General features: G+C 40.1%; 1 protein-coding gene across 3 annotated transcripts in view; it reads right to left on the bottom strand.

Annotated features, from left to right (window-relative positions):
• Positions 1–21,191, bottom strand: part of ELAPOR2 (endosome-lysosome associated apoptosis and autophagy regulator family member 2) — a 186,070-nt gene continuing 164,879 nt past the window's right edge. For all 3 annotated transcript variants that reach the window (XM_027102723.1, XM_027102725.1, XM_027102724.1), the window contains 3 exons: positions 16,741–16,919; positions 15,549–15,714; positions 1–2,764 (listed from right to left, as the gene is read on the bottom strand). In XM_027102723.1, the coding sequence (XP_026958524.1) occupies positions 2,705–2,764; positions 15,549–15,714; positions 16,741–16,919 (405 nt within the window). In that variant the 3' untranslated portion in view covers positions 1–2,704. The remainder of the gene's footprint in view (positions 2,765–15,548; positions 15,715–16,740; positions 16,920–21,191) is intronic.

The raw sequence follows: 21,191 nt of genomic DNA, 5'->3' as shown, positions 1-21,191 counted from the left end.
TACTATGAAACATTTTTAATCCTGGAAAGGACTTGATCACTGGTAACCAAAGAGGGGAAAAGTCAACAAGAATAGAATCCAATCTTTTAAATCAAGTGAACACATATCAAATTGCTCAACATTGTTAAATGGCATGATATAATTTATCCATAGAAGACATAATCTCATTCAGTGGAAAGCTGATTTAAATGTTTTGACAGAGCGCTAAGAGATATTATAGGTAACAGCTGACTTAATGGAGTATTTAAGCCTTCAAAACTGCCTTTTAGAAAAATAACAAATAACTTCCACCACTTAGAGGGGAAAGGAAATAACAACTGTCAGCTAAAAATCATAGAAACGTGATTAATTTGTTTATGCCTTTCAACATTCCACTGAGATCTGCAAAGGCAAGACATAAAATTAAAGTGAGTTCTATGGCCAGGATTGATCTGAATATTTTCCTCACAATACTCCTTCTGTCATACTTCTTCAGTGCTTGGAATAAAATGACAACCCACTGGGATCCAAAGGAAAAAGTCAGCTCTTTCCAAAGATGGGACTGAGCTGCCAAAATCTATTTTATATCTAAAATTAGAAATAAAATAAATATATCCTTGAATGCCAACTATATTTTCAGAGAGTTCATTAAAATTTAAGGCATTTTTGACACGTCAGAGATTTTAGTCCAGTGACAGGAGAATAAAGAAGCTACCTGGGAGCAAATCCCAATTATCTCTATGGCTTGGAACGTACACGTTGAGCACAGCAAAGATGAAGAGAGAGGTGACAGGTGACTACGCGGAAACTACCTGACTCTGTCCAGTCTGTATGACTTTGCCAGGGTTCCTCTAAAAGGGTGCACTTCAAGTGTATTTTCATTCTTCTGTTTAAATTTTGATCAACATGGGGAAAGGGTCATCAGCACTGTTGGCAGGATAAAAATGAGCAATGCCAAAATAATTTCTTCGTTAAAACAGAATTTAAGACATTAAACGTGGAAGACGTTTATGTAAAGCAATGCCCTCCGTGAATTTCACAACAAACAATAAAACAACGGCAACCTCACCTATACTCACGAATCCAACAGTAGTGATGTACACAAAACAAACATTCACTCAACAATAACAGAATGGTCCAGTGTTTTACCCACCAGTCAAATAAATTCAATTATTTATTTTTATCTCATTTGCCACAAAACTAAGGACGACCTGCTGAATCAAAAGTTACAAGTCATACCTCATGGACAGACTTGGGGCAAAACATTCAATAAACCCTGCCCCTATGCCCTGCCTCTCTCGGCCAATCACCAGGCTTCTAAAAAATCTGGATTAAAACCTGTAAAGATCACTGTTTATTGGAAACAAACCAGAGCACCTTAGATTATAAATGGTCAGAAAACTCCCCTCTTTCCCGCTTCTAAAACAATTAAGTTTTACACAAAATTGGTCAAATCCAGCTTCATTCAAACTTCTTTCAACCAACGGTATTTAAGTCGCACTAATACCAATATAACCCGTCCATCATAGGAAATATGACAATTACCTGGATCATTTTTGGATAAGAGCAACAACACTTATTTCATGACTGCTTATGGGACACAACCACATTCTTATTCTGAATACAGTTATATGCGATTTTCTAAAATTCAATCCCTGCCCTGCTAACTTAAAAAGAAAACTTTCATGGAAGTCATAATCCTTAAAGTCTTTGGCAGGAAAATAAGCATATAACCTTTGATGCCTGACATAGGGTAAATGTCCCACTGTCGTTTTCTGGAGATCATGAAATTATCCCAATACCTTTGTACAGTTGTCTGTACTTATAGACAAGCCAGCCCACTTTCTTCTCATGATTTTGCAAGTGATCTGATAAACAAGCTTTCCTACTCATTCTAAATTATACTTCAAGTATTACATAAATTGTTTCAAGCCATTTGACTTTTATAATAGTGTCAGCTTGTTTGTACCAGTGGAAAGTCAAGGCTTCTCCTTATCCTTTTTTTTTTTTTTTTAAGAATCCCACTTTCAGTCAAGCCCTTCTTACCAGTTCCAACAAGGATGGAATTTCAAAGGCGATTATAAGTTAGATAACCCAAGCACATGCTGACTCTTCCTTAAGAATTACTGCTTACTTAGGCTTCTGAAATCAACAAGGATACCCTATGGAAAAATGAAAAATCTATTGTCTTTCTTTGTTCACCATTTTTAATAGAAAACATGTTTTAAGGTCTGTCAGGAAAATAAATAATGGGAAAAAATAACTGTACCTTAAAAATTTTTTCAAATTGTTCCCCAAAATATAAACAAAGACAAGACATAAATGGGATCACAATGCATATGCTCACATCAGCCCTCCAAACACACTTTTTATATAGAATTCATAAAGAAGGAAAGTTACCCATTAATTCTATGGCATGCATCAGCAGTGCACTCGTGGGCTTAACCTTGGTTTTGAGTTATTTGTATATACAGATACATCTCTTCCTGAGTTGAGCTTCATCTTCAGTTGAGACTCAAAACATTTGCTTTCTTATTTTTGGCAAGACACTTGACCATGTTATAAGGCAATCTAACATTTCAACCTCCTTCCCTTTTCAGCGGCATGGCCCGCCTCCGTGACATCACCAATGTGCCGGATACGAGGACAGGCTCTAAACTATGGTCCTGTAAGACTAGAGAGCAGGTTTCTTTGTTCATTAGTCTGAAGGCTACAGCACTGTCTTTCATATATTGGGAGATCTTGAGGATTTCAGTTGAACAGATTCAAAATGGTCTTCTTTGTCCTATGGGGGAAAAAATATTAAGACAAAATCAACTCACTAAAATTCCAGTAAGATTTTAGGAGCTTACATATCCAGAAACTAAGTTCTGAAATCATTTTAATCTACGTACCTGCCACTTGTAATTAGGATTTTACATTTAAAGGAGGGTGGCAGATATAAAACAGATAGCATGCCTACCCTGAATGATGCCTTTTTTTTTAACTTTTTATTTTATATTGGAGTAGAGTTGATTAACAATGTTGTGTTAGTTTTAGGAGTACAGCAAAGTGATTCATTTATACATATACATGTATCTATTCTTTTTCAGACTCTTTTCTCATTGAGGTTGTTACATAATATTGAGCAGAGTTCCCTGTGCTATACAGTAGGTCCTTGTTGGTTATCCATTTTAAATATAGCAGTGTGTACATGGCAATCCCAAACAGATGTCCAGGGGATAAGACACACAATTCAAAACAGAAGCCAACACATGACTGCAACAGATACCAAAAGATGAAGCTGTGATTCTTGTGAAGAAATCACTGAGACCCATGCAAGGGGGATATTTGATCCGGGTGCTGAAATAGATGACCTATCCATGCAAATTGTAGACAGTAAACTAAATATTCTCAAGATAACACAGGGTAAATAATCAGAAAAAAGGAGAGCAGAAATAAAGATAACACCAATAAGACACAAGATCATTTGGGTCCACTGATATGTTGGAGGAAAATCTTTGGGAATCATGCCTACTAAAGATATTAAAAAGAAGTCACCTAGGATAATAAATCAAAAATTTAATGCAAATATATCATTGCTGGCATTTGTTATATAATACATTCAAAATGTAGCCTGTTAAGATAAATTATTCTTCTTTAATGGGGAAAAAGAGAAATAAGAGGTGAGGTTTCTCCCAATGTTTTCATGGTTAGACAAAGCTTTCCGAAGGCTACTGGAATGGGGTGGGGGAACTATGCTGTTGAAGAGAATAAAGATGAACAGAACTAGGATTATTTTAAAAATAAAAGAAATATGAGGCAGATCAGTCCTGGGTGCACATGGATGTGTCTCTAAAGCAGAGAAGTGAAATGAGGAAACAACAGGAAATAGAGATTGAGTATCTGTCAGGAAGAATGAGGTTGCTGTTGTGTCTTCTCTCATTTGAGTGGAGAAATCAGAGACTTCAGATCAATTTAAGGCCACATGGTCAGGATTACAGAAAAAAAAAATCACAGCATGAACACCAGCATATCCCATGTCCCTGCCTCTACCGAGACGACAAGCCCCTGGGAGAGCAGCCTGCAGATCGCAGCGCCCTAACCCACCGGCTCTGGGAGATCCTGCCTGAAGTCTCATGTTCACCAGCCTTAATCTTCTAGGAATAACCATCGATAATTCAAGTATTTATTAGGCACCCATGTGTTACAGGAACAGGACTAGACTTTATGGGATACAAAACGTCTGCTCTCAAGGAGCTCACAGTGTATTACAGGAAAGAGTGTTAGAGTATCAGCCATGAACTATAAGAGAAAGCTGAGCTTTCTGTGGCCCTGCCTTGAGAAGATTTGATTCAACTTGTTCTTCAGGAAGGGCAGACAGAGACCTGTTGCTTATCCTCAAGGTAATATTTCAAGTAAAACACTGAAAACAGTCATGCTATTAGGGCTTCACAGGGCTTTCGTTACCATCTCCTCTGTGTTCTATGTTCACATGGGATTTTGCTCCTATGGCTGACGTGGTGGGATATATACCCATGCACGCACGTGTGTGTGTGTGTGTGTGTGTGTGTGTGTGTGTGTAGTTAACACTACTGACTGGGACTTCCTAACAGCAGGAATTGTATCTTGTTCACTTTTTAATTCCCATAATATGACCCAAGGCCTAGCACATGGTTGGCTGTCAATCAGTGGTTGTGAAAATGTACTGAAACACCACCATGCAGAAGGAAAAAACCTGGATTGGAACTCAGAATACGTGGTTTCTAATTCCCATCTCACCCACTCTTGGACAAATAAGTGAACCTCTCTAGGTTTCAGTTTACTCATGCATTAAATAAAGATGCCATGTAAAATGATCTTTTTAAGCTCTAAATTCAAGAATCTACTCAAAATCCAACTTCTCCCAGAAGCTTCTCCTTAGCTTGTCACTACCCACCTAACTGTACTCTGTTCTCTTCTGTACTCCAAGAGACCTTACTCAATACTCGTCATACCAGATTATCCTGTGTACGTGGGTTGTGTGTGTGCATGAATGTGTGTGTTTGATGTGCATATGTCTTCCATCAATAAACTAGTCTCTGAGATTAACTGTGTCTAATATGACATCTCACCAAAACCCGGTGGATAGTATCCCATAAATGACGGTGACATGAACAAAAGGGAAAAAAATCAACTGAAGGTATTTTTTAATTGTTAAGAAAAGTCAAGTGAAGTAAGTCTATAAATGAAACCCCACAAATCCAGTGCATAAGGAAATACCAAAGAAGTATGGCCTTTAGAACATGAATAAGGATATATATAAGACAAAGTAAACCTTACTTGACACAGTAGTTAAGAAATTTATAAAGTTTTTTGCTCCATAAAATCATATGTAACATTTTAAAAAGTGGGACACACATAAAAAAAATTTAAAAATAAAAAGTAAAAAAAAATTTTAAAGTGGGACACAATAAAACTTGTACAATGGCATTCATAGCAGCTTCATTCAGTCAAACACTGGAAATAGCACAAGGGTCCTTCAAAAGGAGAACAGATGAACAAACGTGGCAAATCCATACAACAGAATACTCCTCCACAGGGAGCAATCTGCTATAGATAAACACAACAAGGTGGACGAATCTCAGAAAGATTTTTCTGAGCGGAAGAAAACTTACACAAAAACTTCACTCTCTGGCATTACGATTATGTGAAGTTCTGAAACAGGCAAAACTAATCTATAGTTTTAAGAGATCATCACAATAGCTTCCCCTGGAGGATGGGGACTGAGTATACACATAAGGACATGAGTTCACTTTCAGACATCAGACTACTGTTCTATATCTTCACAGGATTTAGGGTTACACAGGTATATTCATTTCTCAAATTTCATCACATTGTGTGTATTTGTGAAATATACATTTCACTCTGTGTAAACATTTTGCCTTTAAAAAAAACTTAAAATATTGAATTCTCTCATCAATTATATGTAAACTGAAGTGTTTAGGCATCAAATGTATTGAAGTCTGAAACTCACTTTGAAACACATCAAAAAAAAAGAAGATAGATCAATAAATGGATAGAGGGATGGAGAGATATGGAATAAAGAGTAAGATTTACGTGGTGGATATATGGTTGTACCACTGCACAATCCCTTCAACTTTTCTGGAATACTTCAAATTTTCATCTTAAAAAATGAAAACAAAATCATTACATTGACTAAAATTGCTATTCAAAATAAAATGTGGCACACTGGGGGCTTCCCTGGTGGCGCAGTGGTTGAGAGTCCGCCTGCCGATGCAGGGGACGCGGGTTCATGCCCCGGTCCGGGAAGATCCCACATGCCGTGGAGTGGCTGGGCCCGTGAGCCATGGCCGCTGAGCCTGCGCGTCCGGAGCCTGTGCTCCGCAATGGGAGAGGCCACAGCAGTGAGAGGCCCGCGTACCACAAAAAAAAAAAAAAAAAAAAAAAAATGTGGCACACTGCACCTTCTCAGGGAAAAAAGCTCTACCCTCCCTGTTTCCTGTGACTGTTTTCAAGAATCTTTTCAAGCTTTCACTTCTCTGGCTATAATATAAAAACAGAAGAGGTACTGTAAGAGGAGGAAACACTTAATGTTTTAGGTAGTGCTCATAATGCCCACTTATTCTTTTAGATTCAGCTCAGAGATGACTTTCCCTTAAATGCATTCCCTGGCACCTAAAGCCTCCCTTCATTGTAAGATACCACCCTTACAAATAGGGAATCAAACACATATATATGGAATCTAAGAAAAAAAAAAGGTCATGAAGAACCTAGGGGCAAGACGGGAATAAAGACACAGACCTACTAGAGAATGGACCTGAGGATATGGGGAGGAAGAAGGGTAAGCTGTGACAAAGTGAGAGAGTGCCATGGACATATATACACTACCAAACGTAAAAGAGATAGCTAGTGGGAAGCAGCCGCATAGCACAGGGAGAGAGGGGTGGGATAGGGAGGGTGGGAGGGAGGGTGAGAGGGAGGGAGACGCAAGAGGGAAGAGATATGGGAACATATGTATATGTATAACTGATTCACTTTGTTATGAAGCAGAAACTAACACACCATTGTAAAGCAATTATACTCCAATAACGATGTTAAAAAAAAAAACAAATAGGGAATCACAAGATCACACCAGGTGAGAAGTCTAAGTCAACTTGTGATGGAAGATAGTTTTTCATGGGCCTCCTGTGTTTCTGCAAGTCTTGTGAAAAGACACTGATAGTCCTTTATTCTAGGTGATTTTCCAAAGATGTTTCTATAACAGCCTTGGATGATATAGATAAAGTCTCCTTCCAGAATAAAGGAAACGTTTGCTTACAACCCAGAAAGCTACAGATACTGTCTTTCCCTGTGGAGCAAATGGCAGACATACGTCGGGCCCATTATAAAAGACTCATGTTCTCCAAGCCAGTTCCTCTACAATAACGTAACCCACTCTGTATACAGGCGTCATCTAGTCCACTTCATTGTGTGGGAAGTGAGGCTGGAGGAACCAATACAAATGCTGTGATTTGGGCCAATGCTAATGCTGTGAGTAATAAGCTGTGTTTTGTCTCTGACCCAGAAGACTCATTCCATCTTCCAAAGCGTCTATGAAACTATGGCGGGCTAATCTGTTGGCCAGTAAGTAGAGTGCGATTTCATTACCTTCACAGTTCTTCACTGTTTTGCCGATGAGAGGAGGAAGTTAATGAAGACATTTCTAGAAGAGAGCTTCACACTCTGGTTAACAAGATTTAAGGAAAGTCCCCGAGAATTGGGAACAGACATGCTGACCACACTGTATGGCAAACAAGGCAATAAAACAGTCCTCCGTTTTCTTGCCTGGAAATGAAGAGGAACTGGGGAGCTGGTTGTGGGCTGAGTACTGGGAAGTGGGTTCAAAGAGTTCACGGTTCAACTGACTGGATGGTGTTAATACTCCTCTGGCAGGAGGACAGCCTCCCAGTCAGGCTCCGGTGTGCCTCACAGGAGCAACTAGCACTAAAAATCATCCCAACGGGAAAAGAAGGTTTCACCCGCTTTCAAACAACGGTTCCAGAAACATGCACCTACGATAAGCGTTAGAGAGAAAATGGAAACCACTTACGGGAAGAAACCAGGTGAAGTGCTAGAATGTTGGCTGGTTCACTGTGGAGATGATGTGGCAGGACTCAGTGATCGTTAAGAATGGAAACAGGGCTTCCCTGGTGGCGCAGGGGTTGAGAGTCCGCCTGCCGATGCAGGGGACGCGGGTTCGTGCCCTGGTCCGGCAAGATCCCACATGCCGCGGAGCGGCTGGGCCCGTGAGCCATGGCCGCTGAGCCTGCGCAACCGGAGCCTGTGCTCCGCAATGGGAGAGGCTCCAACAGTGAGAGGCCCGTGTACCGCAAAAAAAAAAAAAAAAAAGAATGGAAACAGTGGGGCCATCCTAGGGCTCAATGCTGCTGGCACTCTATCCTGCCAACTTCAGATCCACCCAAAGATGCAATAAAAGGTCTCAGAGGTTTTGCAGCAGGTCCTCACCACAGTTACAGAGCCATGGCTTCCTCTGGGGGCTCTTTCTGAGATGAATTCCCATAGGAAAACTTAGTGAGGCAGTGACTACTGCTGGGGCTCTTGCTGCCCCAGATTGGGTTTATAAGGTGGAAGATGGTCACTAGAGAATGAGAAACTGACCCCAAAACATCTAGATAAGTTAGTATGGTCAGGCTCACCCCGGAAATGTCCCTTATCCTTTATACTTAAACCAGGCATTAACTTAAATATGACAATGGAGCAAGAAACGAGGTGAATTCCCTTTTAAAAAGACTCCAGTATGTGAGTCAAGCCCAAATCAACAAAAGAACATAAGACCCGCAGCCTTCAGCACAGTCAACCTGGCTGTGACTTCTGAGTCAAAAGGTCCCCAAAGGTAGACTAGATGATGGGAGGAATGATGCCCTTGCCGTTCAACACAGAACTCTGAATGGACCCAAAACACTGGCAGTCTGGTTGGCTTGTGAGCAGCTGCTGCAAAACAACAGCAAATGCAAAGCCCTGCTGCTGTCACAGAGACTCCCCTTCCCTCTTCACCTTTAACCCTTCCTTCCCCAACTATGCTGACTTTGCTGCCTTAAGGAGAAAGATGATTAGGAGAAGGACCAAGTTTTCCTGTCACCAAGAGTGACTGCAGACCATACACACCCATCTGAGACTGCAAGGGAGCCCGGGGAAGGGGAGGGACTCAAACATCTCTGACTCTGCTTGTTGCAGGCACCGAAGTCACCATCCTACCTGAACGTGTGAGAGGAAAAGGGCCTGAAAATTCAACTAATGGGGTTCAAGCTAGGTTCGCAGTGGGGGAGGGAAAATAACGTGACCTTGTGTGAAGGGTTCTGCGTCCCCATTCAAGATGCTGGTGCTGCGTTACATCTGAATCTGCAGTAGGAATTGCTGGTATGTGCTTGTTCTTCCTCAGCTCATAGGCAGCAGAGGACAATCCCCTGGCCAAGAGCAGCCACGTGAAGAGAAGGGCTGCTCGGGTACTTACCCCAAACGTTGCCAACTCGTCTGCCGTGTGCCACAAACGTGTGAGGCAGAATGGCACACAAGCTCCTCTACCTTCTGATGCCTAAAGAAGGTATAGATGCCTATACATGATGTCCTGTTGGTGTCAAGTCAGACGTCTCAGTCTCAACAGCCTTGCCTGTGTTATCAGACCTGCCAGCAGAGACGGCTGATAAACCCTCACAAAATTCAGGGAGCTGCCAACTAAGTAAAGATTCTCGAGACTAGGTGGGCAGATGTGCAATGCTTTACCTTCCAGTCGAGAAAAAACAGCCCAGCACCTTACTGCACTCTGCTGTTGGACACAGTATGGTATCACTTGAGTAGTCTACTTGCGCTATCATATCAGCTAATCCACAAAATAGTATCTTTTGAGTTAGGCCCAAGCCAACAGGCTATATTATCAACTGCCCAGCAAGGTGAGTAATGCTCTCTACCTTGTGGCGTCACAGCCCTAATGACCACTTTATGATACAATTCTTTGCGATTAATGATTTTGTCAATTGGAGACTGTGGCAGTGGGAAGCAGCCTTCCCCCGGAGGCATCCTTTGGGGTTTTAGACTCATCGCCTTGATGTGCCCACCATGTACATATAGCCCTCTTGAAAAAGCAGCTGTTAGCCTGTTACTGAGCTCTTGTCAAAACTGAATGCCATAACCACACACACTTTGGGACTCTACAGCCTGACAGTCCCACTCTTGGTAGGTCAACAAGGTGGGAAGCGTCCAGTAAGTCTCACTGGTCAAATATGAATGGTATAGTCAAGAATACAACTGGTCTGACCCAGCAACATCTCGGCCTCACATGCAAATACGGCAGCAGACTCTTTGAGAGAAAGGTTATCCCCTACTCCTCTGCCCCAAAGGAAGCCACTGGCTCTGTGGGGTCCTGGGTTCACCGAAGTTCTACGTCATGCCTGGGCCTGGTTCACGGATGTTTTCGTTGAGCTGAAACCCAATGGTGTCCGCCACCTGCTGCAGCTGTCCCATCTCAGCACAAGTATGCATAACTGAAAACCAACAAGATTGCTTGGCTCAGTGGCCAGAACCCAAAGCCCCTCTCACAGCTGTGGCCAATACTTCTTCTGATAAACCTTGTCATATTTCTACTTACTCTTGAGCTATTGCCAAGATTTAATAGCCATTGTCAACAAACTATTTGGTCTGCCATTTGGAAAACCACTTACTCTTCACCTCTCTTTGGGGCAACAAATCTGGAAACAAATGTTAGCTGTTGATCAAATCATCTGGGTCACTTAGGGAGATGCCCATCCTCTGAAAAGACCAAACAGAGTTAAGCACCTTATAGAGACTGCACCAGACAGACTGCCACAAACCCTACACAGCATTTGAATCCTGTCCAGCATGGCAATAAATCTGCCTTCACAGACTGAGCTCAAAGTGAAGGACTCTATTTTCCTGACGCAGAGGTTACCACAGCATGCAAGACTTGGGAGTCATACCAAGAGCTGACCAATATTTCCCTGACAATTGATTAAATCAGACCTTTGATCACCGCTTGGGGCTATCGGTGGTGCCTCATCACTGCTGACACCCATTCGGGTCACGGTGTTGCTGTTCCAGAGTGACTGGCCAACTCCAGTGACACCACCGTGGTCCTTGAAAAACATCTGTTTGATGTTTATGGTTTTATGGACCATTTGCAGCCTAACAGTGGTGTCCCTTTTTTTTTTTTTTTTTTTTTTAATCACAAAAGCTACCAGAAAAATGGACTGGGAGTAGAGGTATTCAGTGGACCTTCCACACTTCCTACCATTGAAAGGGATCACTGATCATCGGAATAGGCTTCTCAAAAACTGACTCAAAAAGATTTCTGCCTCTATCTCCCTCACCTCCTCCTGGTCCACACATCTTAGTAAGGCAGTTCAGTTACTAAATATGGCTATTTCCAGAAAAGGATTAAGAGATTATCTCCTCTTGGCTGCTTCAGGGATAATTTTTAGTAAAAATATATAATAAGTAAGAATCTATCAATACAACCTACATACGATTATATACCCATATGAAAACCCAGGATTCTGCCCCGACCACTACTGGCATGACGGGTCCTTATTTAACCCAACAGCAACCCCCAGGACGTCTGGTGGTAGCCCTGCCAGAGGGAGCCTAGAAGATTCAAATATAATTCTGGTTTAGCCACCTGTATTGTTTTGTTGGACTGTCGTGATCCTAGATCAAAAGCATAATAACTACTTGGTTGACTACACAGCTCATTAAGACGCGTACCGTCCCACATGGGCAAAGGTAGAAAACACGCTAGGTCGCCACACGCATTTTTAAAAGCCCTTGACCTTCTTGCACCTGAATGTTTGGCAGCACAGAACTCCAGTAGGGTGTGAGTAGAAATAAGGTGGGGCTTTAGCTACGGAAATGGGACAAACTGATCTGTACCAGTGGAAGATCAACAGTGCAGTCTGATAATAAGGCACCTAGGAAGGAGGTACCTTAGGCCCTGAGAGGTGCAAAGGATGAAGGGATACTAATGATTATTTGTTTTTCAAAGCCACCCTGTCACCTTCCTCTGAAGGAAAACACCTTAGTGTTCCTCTCTCAAACTGTTGCAAGTGCCTTAAATTTAACTGACGACTGGGTCTACCAAATCCACCAGAGGCTCAAACCACAATCTGGTTGCCATTCCCCTTAGGCTTACTGAAAATTCTATCAGAAACAGCAGGGATGACGCCAGCTTCTGCCCCCAAATAACAACGATCAACATGTCCATTCCCATTGCCATCACTCAATCATTCCATGGAGTGAACAAATACCACCCAGTCTGCGGCATGGACAAACAGGAAAAGCTGGACAAACTGCCCTCAAGCAGTCTCTCCAAAGACAAACAAGGGACACAATTGTTTGACGTGAATCGGGAACGCTAAGGTTTACAAGCCAGCAAGGAGGTCGCAGGCACCATCAACCAGTGCTGCCTAACTAAACAGGTCCCACTTGGTGTCCCTAACAACTGTAAATAATACTTTCCTTCCAGAAGCCCCATGTGTACCTCTAGGACTGTACTTTTTGTATAGAACCAGATGTTAACTTCTCTCCTAAAAACAGCACGGCTTGTGCTTGTATTCTAGGAGTGGTCATAAGTGGTCATAATTCAACTGTTTATGAAAACATCCTCGATAGATCACTTAGCCCTTAGACAACTGCAAGGCTCTTTTCAGTATCAGGCTACCCTTGGTTCCTCAGAAGGGGTTCCTGGAGGGATAACTGACTTGTTATTCACACTCACCCCATGGGTAGTTATTCAATTAGCAAAGACGGAACGTAAAAAAGAATGAAATAATGCCACTTGTAGCAACATGGATGGAAATAAAGATTACATTACTAAATGAAGTCAGTCATAAAGAAAAAGACAAATACCATATGATATCACTTATGTGGAATTTAAAATATGACACAAATGAACTTATCTACGAAACAGAAACAGACTCACAGACAGAGAGAACAGACTTGTGGTTACCAAGGGGGAGGGGGAGTGGGGGAGGCACAGATTGGGAATTTGAGATTAGGAGATGCAAACTGTTACACTGATATATAGGATGAATAAACAACAAGGTCCTACTGTATAGCACAGGGAACTATATTCAATATTCTGTGATAAACCACAACGGAAAAGAATATAAAAAAGAATACATATATGTGTAACGGAATCACTTTGCTGCACACAGAAATTAACACAACATTGTAAATCAACTGTACTTCAATACATTTTTTTAAAAGAAAGAAAAGGCAGTACAAAATTTGTTTCTGACTCTAACTGAAGTCATCCATGACACCACTTCAGCGTTTGAAGGCATTCAGGTCAACATCAACCCACTGTCCATACATTGCTATGGACAATATAACTGCCTTATTCTTCCTCCCTGAGGGCCAAGACACGATCTGTACAGTCACTAAAATTCTTTGTGCCTGGACTGTCTTGTTGGATTGCCATCTTCCTAGACCAAAAGGACAATGACCACCTGGTGGAGGACACTGCTCACCAAGTTCCCCTACCATGGCCCAGGTAGACAAAAGTGGGAGATGTATAGGGTCTTTGTAAATTTTTGAAAATATCCTTAACCCTCTTCCATCTGAATCTTATGGAGGAAAGATCTCAGTGCCAGTGGGAAGGTCTCAGGCTGAGTGGAAAGGTTAATACAGGGACCTAAAAAGAAAGCCACCTCTTTCTAAGGTGGACCGTGATGACTTACGGCATTTGTTTGGTTAGTTGAGTCTGGAACCCCTGGTATGATCCAGGTTAATAATACAGGTTGGCCTCGTCTTGCTGTTCGGTGTCTTGTTGGGAGTAGCTCTATTTTTTAAGTGCTATAGGAAGCAAACTGACCAGATTTGATTCCAGCCTCAGCCAGTCAGATTAATCAGAGTGAACAGTGGAATGGTGTACTAATGGGAAAGTTGCCGGAAGCCAAGATAGTGTAGGAAGGAGGTTTGGATCTGTTGGGAGACAACTCCCCAATGGTTCTCTTGCATTTCTGCCTATCTTATGAGTGAGACACTGACTTCCCTTTTTTCCAGACTACCTTTTCAAAGGACCTAACCCTAACCCTAACCCTTGCATTTCAACCCTTGTATAGAAAGCAGCCTTTGAAAATAAAGATATTGTGTCCTTCCATAGCAAAGGGCGGGCTTGCTTACAGTCTTAGAAATAGTACTTCCCTCTTGAGCAATGAACACGCATGCTACCTGTCCAGTACGATAACAACACTATCTCCCTTTGGAAGAAAGGACAGAGATGCTTGCTGTGCTTTCTAAAAGATTCAGGTTCCCAAAGCTTAAGGTTCCTTTCCTGTAAGGCACTGTGTGTACAAGCGTCATCTGCAGGACGTGGGGCTCTGCAACTCGTATAAATGCTGATGTTTTGGCTAGTGCTTCTGCTGTGAGTGTTCAACTGTCCTTTGTCTGTGATCAGAAGTCCCATGTCTTCTAAAGTATCCATGAAACCACGGAAGGCTCAGGTGTTAGCTTGCAAGGAGGGTAAAATCTCAGCTCTTGACAATCACTGTACATTCACTGTCCCACAGCAACAGTATCCTCCCTAAACTACCATATTAAGAAAAATCAAAGAACCATTAGTATAAGGGGAATAGGGCTTATTTGTTTTATTTTTAAATGATCCCCTATGATATAGTTATGTGCCTAAATTAGGAAACGATTACTAAGACACTCTCAAAAAATGCAATCTTTCACCACATGTCCTTCCTGCTGAAAATCCTTTGAAATGGGTTTTCTTTCTGGTTTCATTCTGTCTTTATTCCTGCATAGGTAAACTGGCAATGTTTCATCTTTTAAGTCAATGGTGAAGAATGTCAATAAAATGTGTTTACAAATAATACTTAGGGCTTCATGCTATCTGTTTGGATACAGTAATCATTTCAAAGCCGACAGATGGGATGGCATCTGATAAGTAATATCTCAACATTTTATATAACTTTTATCTCCTGTGTATGAAAAAATCTTGTCAAATAAAAAATATAAAATGAGATCTTTTATTTATCTAAAATTTTTGTTTTTTAATACTATAATACATAATCTTTGTGCAAATTCAAATATTATAAAACTGCATTACTTCAAAGACTAAAGACACCCATTTATTCAAAATTCTCCCAAAGCAGCTATCATTAGTAGTTTCCTACTCAAATACTAATATAAATGTATATTTAATAGAAATGCAATAGTCTACATGTCGTTTTCGCTTCATTTACCCTGGACCCACTGACATATCAGTACACACAGACATCTCAATCTTTAACACCTGTAGAGTTGCACAGCATCCCACTACTTTGATATACGGAAACTTCTTATCTAAGTCCTTACTGATGGTGTTTAACGTTGTTTCTACCTGGTTAGCCAACAAAAACAACGCTGCAGTGATTATTCTTGTATTTACAGCCTTCTGTACTTCCAAGAGTATTTCTACTGGATAAATACCCACCCCGAATGACAGGGTTTGCACGACTGCTACTGTTAGGTTAAGATGGCCCCTTTATTTATAAATACACAGAAATACCAGGTTAAAATTCTGCTCTCACCTTTGTTGCCAAGGATTTGAGTTTTCCCAGTAGGGACTGTTTATTGGAATATACAACTTCCTCTTCATTATCTTCTCCTTCCATGATAGCACAGCTGTCTGCAGCTGGGAGTTCACACTCTTTTGAGTTTGTCGTCATTACTAATTTGGAATACTTGTACTCCAGTCTAAGTAGCGGCAAATAAATAAATAAAGTGGCTATTTAATATAAATTAATATTTATTTGGGGTGGTCATACACCAGCTAATTAAATCGTCGTGGAGTACAGCTGCTCCACCAACATATTCCCTTCACCCATGGTCATAACACTATGTGTTCTCATTAATCTACCATCTACACACCAATCGTTTCCAGAATTTCAGAGAATCAGTGCAATGCAGTTAACGCTATCATACTTATTTTACAGTGATTCAAGTGTCCAATTATGAAAACCCTTTGAAAAACAAAGAGAAGATTAGAGGTCTGAACGCATTTTTTTCATTTATAAATATCTGGGAACTAATTTACTATGCAGTTTTCCAAAGTTTAGTTCGTAGGATGAGAATATTACATAGGCGAGTGATTTGGTCTTTACTATTTCTATCACTCATTCCTTTCTACTCCCCACCCCAGATATTACTACTGTGCCTAGATAATACAGTAGAGAACTTTCACAGCCCAACTGACATGTAAATCATTTTAAAAGAGCCAAATCATATAATGTATCAATATACAATTGGAAGTTGTATAATGTATCAATATACAATTGGAAGTTACACTCAATACTCAACTTCAGATTCTGAAAGTCCTGGAGTATACACTTAGTCTGTTTCTTTGCAAACATCTGCCCACAAGAAATTGAAAGAGAAAAGATGAGGCAAGAAGGCAGCATGATGTCATGAAAAGAAAAACAGACACACAGAGAAAATCTGCCTTCCTTTCTGAGCTCTGCTCCCATCTACCTGAGTAGCCAGGATCCTCTGTTCCTTGTTTTAGAAAAACAACAGATCTAATTCAATTACCTCTAATGTTCTCTGATCTCTCTGTTATCAGAACAACAGTCATTTCCATTTGCTTTCTTAAAGGCCTTTCCTACAACTCCTTCACTACGACAAATGTCTTGTGTCTCTGAGAGAAACTGCTGGATATAATGATTAACTCTAAAAGATTCGCAACAAAAGAGATTTCTCAGTTCTTATACAGAGGTTACTTACTTCTGATTCTTTTTCCAGAAGTAGCAAGTTAGAGCCACCAGCAAAACGGCTGCAAAAGCTCCCACACCTGCTCCCACTTTTAGCCAAAAGTCAACTGTTTCGCAGGTTGACAACTTTTTCTCAGGCAAAGAAATTCCTTTAATGCACCACTTAGGTTCATTCCACACGTATAAGGTTTCCTTTGAAAAAATGACATAAGAAATGAGATTTAGAAGGAGAAGGGTTTTGCTAACCGTTATTCACAGTAGGCAGAGAGGATTATTCGGCTTTCATCTAACCGAAGCTCCAAAAAGAGAGGAAAGGGATATAGAAGAGAGAGAATAAGGAAACGATGAATGAAAATGTAACAAGACCATGAATTGTCAGATCAGAAGGCTTGCTTCAAGCTGAGGGGGTTGAATAAAAAGGACTCCATCTGGATATATCATTGGAGCTATTTTCTTCAAATTTCTGATGAGTCCTGACTTCTTAAATCATGTTTTTAAATGAAAGCTTAGATTGTTTCATATAACTGACTGGAACGGGTTTCACCCATTCATCACGTAGGTCCATTTCCCCAAAAAGCCTCTCCGCTGAGTGAAAGAGCAGAGCCCGGACCCAGGACATGTAAGTGCAGCATGACCGGCAGGCTTTGGTGTGGGGCAGGCACACAGACTGCACGCCCCGCTTCCCCTGGCCAAAATAAGGAGGGTGTTATTCTGGGTCATCACTACCCACGTGAGGGACTCACTCTCGTCCTCCCAAAGCACATGACCCAATTTTGTTAGGGCAATGTTTTCAAACTGCTCCCTGCAATCGACTAGTAAATAGTAAAATCAATATACTGGGTCTCAACCAGCAATTTTTTAAAAAATAAACAAATAAGACAGATTAGAAACAAAAATCAGAGTATAGTGCATGGTTCCTTATGTATTTCAACATACACAATGACAGGTAGCAATTTGCATGATGATTATATCCAGTGACATTAAATGACACAAGGCATTACATTTTTTGCTCATCGTGCCTCCCGAAATTTTCTGGTGAATGACAGTCATTTATCAACACCCTAACAGAAGCCTAACACCATAACGTTTAATGTCACACACATGCACACACTTTTACAGTTGGTCCTGAAGTGAACGATGTGCAGAAGATTCCCATCTACTCTGAGGAAAAATTTCAACCAAGTTTTGGATAAGAACTTTTTAGAAAGGACATTAGTAATTGAAAAAAATTTTCGTGTAACACTTTCATGAAACTTAGTGTGAATAAATTATTTTTAAAATGGCTCGCATGATTTTTATAAGAAAGATGAGGAATGAGGAGGCATGAGCAAGTTGAACTGCTGCCTCTTCAACTGAAGGACATTCCAACAAGAAAAATAGACTATGAAAGGGTTTATATGTTTGTATCATATATGCCACACCCAATGCAAATGGCAAGCTGTAATGTCCAAGGACAGTCTTCTAAACAAACCATTAAAACTTCATAATTAAAAAGATACATACGTATAAACCCAGAATTGTTAACTTTTCCATAAGCTCCTCAAATTGTTAAAGAAAAAATAAATCAAGCTGTTGGCAGAATTTCTTAGTCATTCTATAACTTAGCCATTCTCTGAATCTCTTAGTCGTTCTATTAATTAGGAAGATTTATCCCTTCATTAGGCCATGTCTTTGGGAAACAAGAAAATGGCTGACACTGCGGCTGAAAAATTTCTTCTTCCAGCATGTAGGGCTATTTTGCGAACAGGGTGAGATCAATTTGTTGATAAATTTTAAAACTTACCTCTCAGTGATAACACAGTATCTCTTCAAATCGCTACTACTGTATAACATTTAGAAGTAATGCTTAGTACATACTTAGAACCTGGTATAGATTTTTGAGATCCATTTTGATAAGAGGTTTTATCACAAGTCATGTAGCTCTTTTAGTTTATACCAGCTGTATGTGGAGGACTTGTAGTGTGTAAATTTAACTTCACGTGCTTCTGGATTATACGTCTTTACAGAATTGGAAAAGCAGACTCTCAGTCAATATAAAGTGCAAAACTGTAAAGAATGAAGCAGGCAATAGGATGGAAATGCAGAATTATGAAAGCAATTAAAAGATACTCTTCGCAATATTTTGCAATCATTGTTTTTTCCTATCTTGAGGCTTTGGCATCCAAAGAAATCCACCCTTGTTCACCGACATAATGGAAACTGCAGTGAAAGTTGTCATTCGTATTGAAAGCTCACCAAAGAGCAGACTTTTCGAAATATATTATTCAGAGATTGGAGGTGAACATACCCACTTACTGCATCAAACCCATTTGTTCGTTCTTGCAACGGAATACACTAAGGAAGGACATTTCATATTGTACTAGTTGAAGCTCGATCTCATCTGGCAAATATTTTCAAAATTGACATCTAAGTATTAACAGAAGGGCATATTTAACTGATTTTGGTATTTCTCAAAGTAGATTTGGAACTATGGGTGGGGTATGGGGGGAATTACATACCTCAACATGTCAAACACAACAAAGTGTTTCAAAAGGTATTATTCTTAAGGCAAAAACAGACATTTAAAAAGCATCACCTCGCAACTAACTGTTCCTAACATAAGATGTTGAACTGAGGTTTTTCAATGAAGACAGTTTGAATGAGATAAAACTAGAGAAATTGTTGCCACCCCACTGTCTTAAACTTCTAATCACTACCTTCCAGAAGAGAAGTATTAACGAACGTTTGGATAGAAGGTCATTTAGCTTTTCAAAACTCCTGAGTTAAACTTGGTGGCCAAAGAAGGGAATGCACCTTTTATTTTTGATTTACTCTTAAAAAAAAGGATTATAAGATAGTAAGTTTAGCATAATTTTAGAGAAAAGATAAATTTCCACCGTAAAGCATAAAAAAAGGTATCAGTATTATTAGGAGGATTAAAAGGAAATCATTTTTTTTGTGAGGCTGGAATTTTTATCCTTAACCCCCTTAAAACTGTTGAAAAGAACCTGGCTCAACCGTGCCCTCGATGTGTGAGCAGTGTTGTATCTGTGGGCTCTGAGCCAGAATGAGCTATCTACAGGTAAGCACACTTAACTGAATTAAACATTTCCTAATTTTCTGATTAGTTTGTCTATGTGGAGACTTCTCTGTTTTGTATTAAAGTATTAATAAAAACATTTTATATTGTTATCCCTATACTTTATCATAAAATATGAAAATAAGTATTGCTCCATAAAACAATTTTATTTTTAGGCATATCTCTATGTGTCTGAGTTTGTGTTTGTGTACTAGGCTTCATGTACAATGTCTTTCTTACTACAGGTTCACTGTCATTCAAGTATGAAAAATACCAATGTAGAGAACAGTTCTCAATGTTTTTTTTTTTATTCTTAAAGGTAGACTGCTTCCAAATACGCTGAATGTATGGCTTTGGGTGAGGACATTCAGATTTTTTCTCCCTCTTCAACCCTCCAACCTGCCAACTATTAGCTCCTTAAGACTTTCCTGGAAAGAACAGCTCCCCTGTTCGATTCCCTTACCCAGTGAGCACCCTCGCATCATTCCATGCTGACCCGAAAGTCAGTCCTATCCCATCTACCTTCTAGATCTCAGAAATCCCACTGGAATCTCTGATCCTCTGATGCCCATTCTCCAGTAGGGTCCCCACCACTGGTACTGATTTATCCTCTCATCTGTGCTTCTTCAATGTCATTTCAATGGACTTTGGAGAGAGTGAAGTGGTAAGTCATCTTCAAAGAGGTAAAGCTTGGGTTTTTATATGGTACTAGTCAAAGCTGGTGCAGGGAAGTGGGTACTCTCAAACACTATTAGTAGAAAAGCAAATTGATGCAACCAAAGCAATTTAGTAACACGTCTCAAGAACCTTAAAAATGTCCCATCTCCTCGAATCCAGTTAATCCCTTTCCAGTAATAAACTCTAAGGAAATAATCAAATGTCTAACAAAGATATTCATTACAGTCTTATTTACAAAAAGATGGTTTTCAATTTTTTCTTAAATGTCCAACAGGGGAATTATTAAATCCCAAATTGCATATATAATAGCACATTTTTCAATAACTAAAAGTCATGCTTTTTTAAAAAAATTTAATGACAAGGGAAGTGTGTTAAAGGCATAATGGAAACAAAAAAATACAGAGAAGAGAATCTCAACGTGACTTTAAAAAACAAGTAAGCAAACGAAGGACTGCAGAGGAAATAGAGAGTAGGATCTTGATTTACATATATGTGGGAGGGGTGCACGTGAGATTCACTCTTTATGTATGCTTCTTGTGGAGAGTCAGTTACATCATCCTCATCTTAATTATACCTATAACTGCATTATATAAACCAAATTTGGGTTTAATTATATCATTTCCTTATACTCTGGGTAAATATCCATAGTCTAGAGCTCCCTTGCTATAGTTCATTTTCCCCAATTCCAGTACACATCTTCAGCTACCTCAACATGTGGGAGTCTAAGC

The sequence above is a fragment of the Aethalodelphis obliquidens genome, unplaced genomic scaffold (assembly GCF_003676395.1).
Source record: "Aethalodelphis obliquidens isolate GAN/ISIS:26980383/991018 unplaced genomic scaffold, ASM367639v1 scaffold5, whole genome shotgun sequence".
Classification (NCBI taxonomy): domain Eukaryota; kingdom Metazoa; phylum Chordata; class Mammalia; order Artiodactyla; family Delphinidae; genus Aethalodelphis; species Aethalodelphis obliquidens.
The sequence above is the reverse complement of the archived record's forward strand: the minus strand, read 5'-3'. Positions and strand labels throughout refer to the sequence as shown.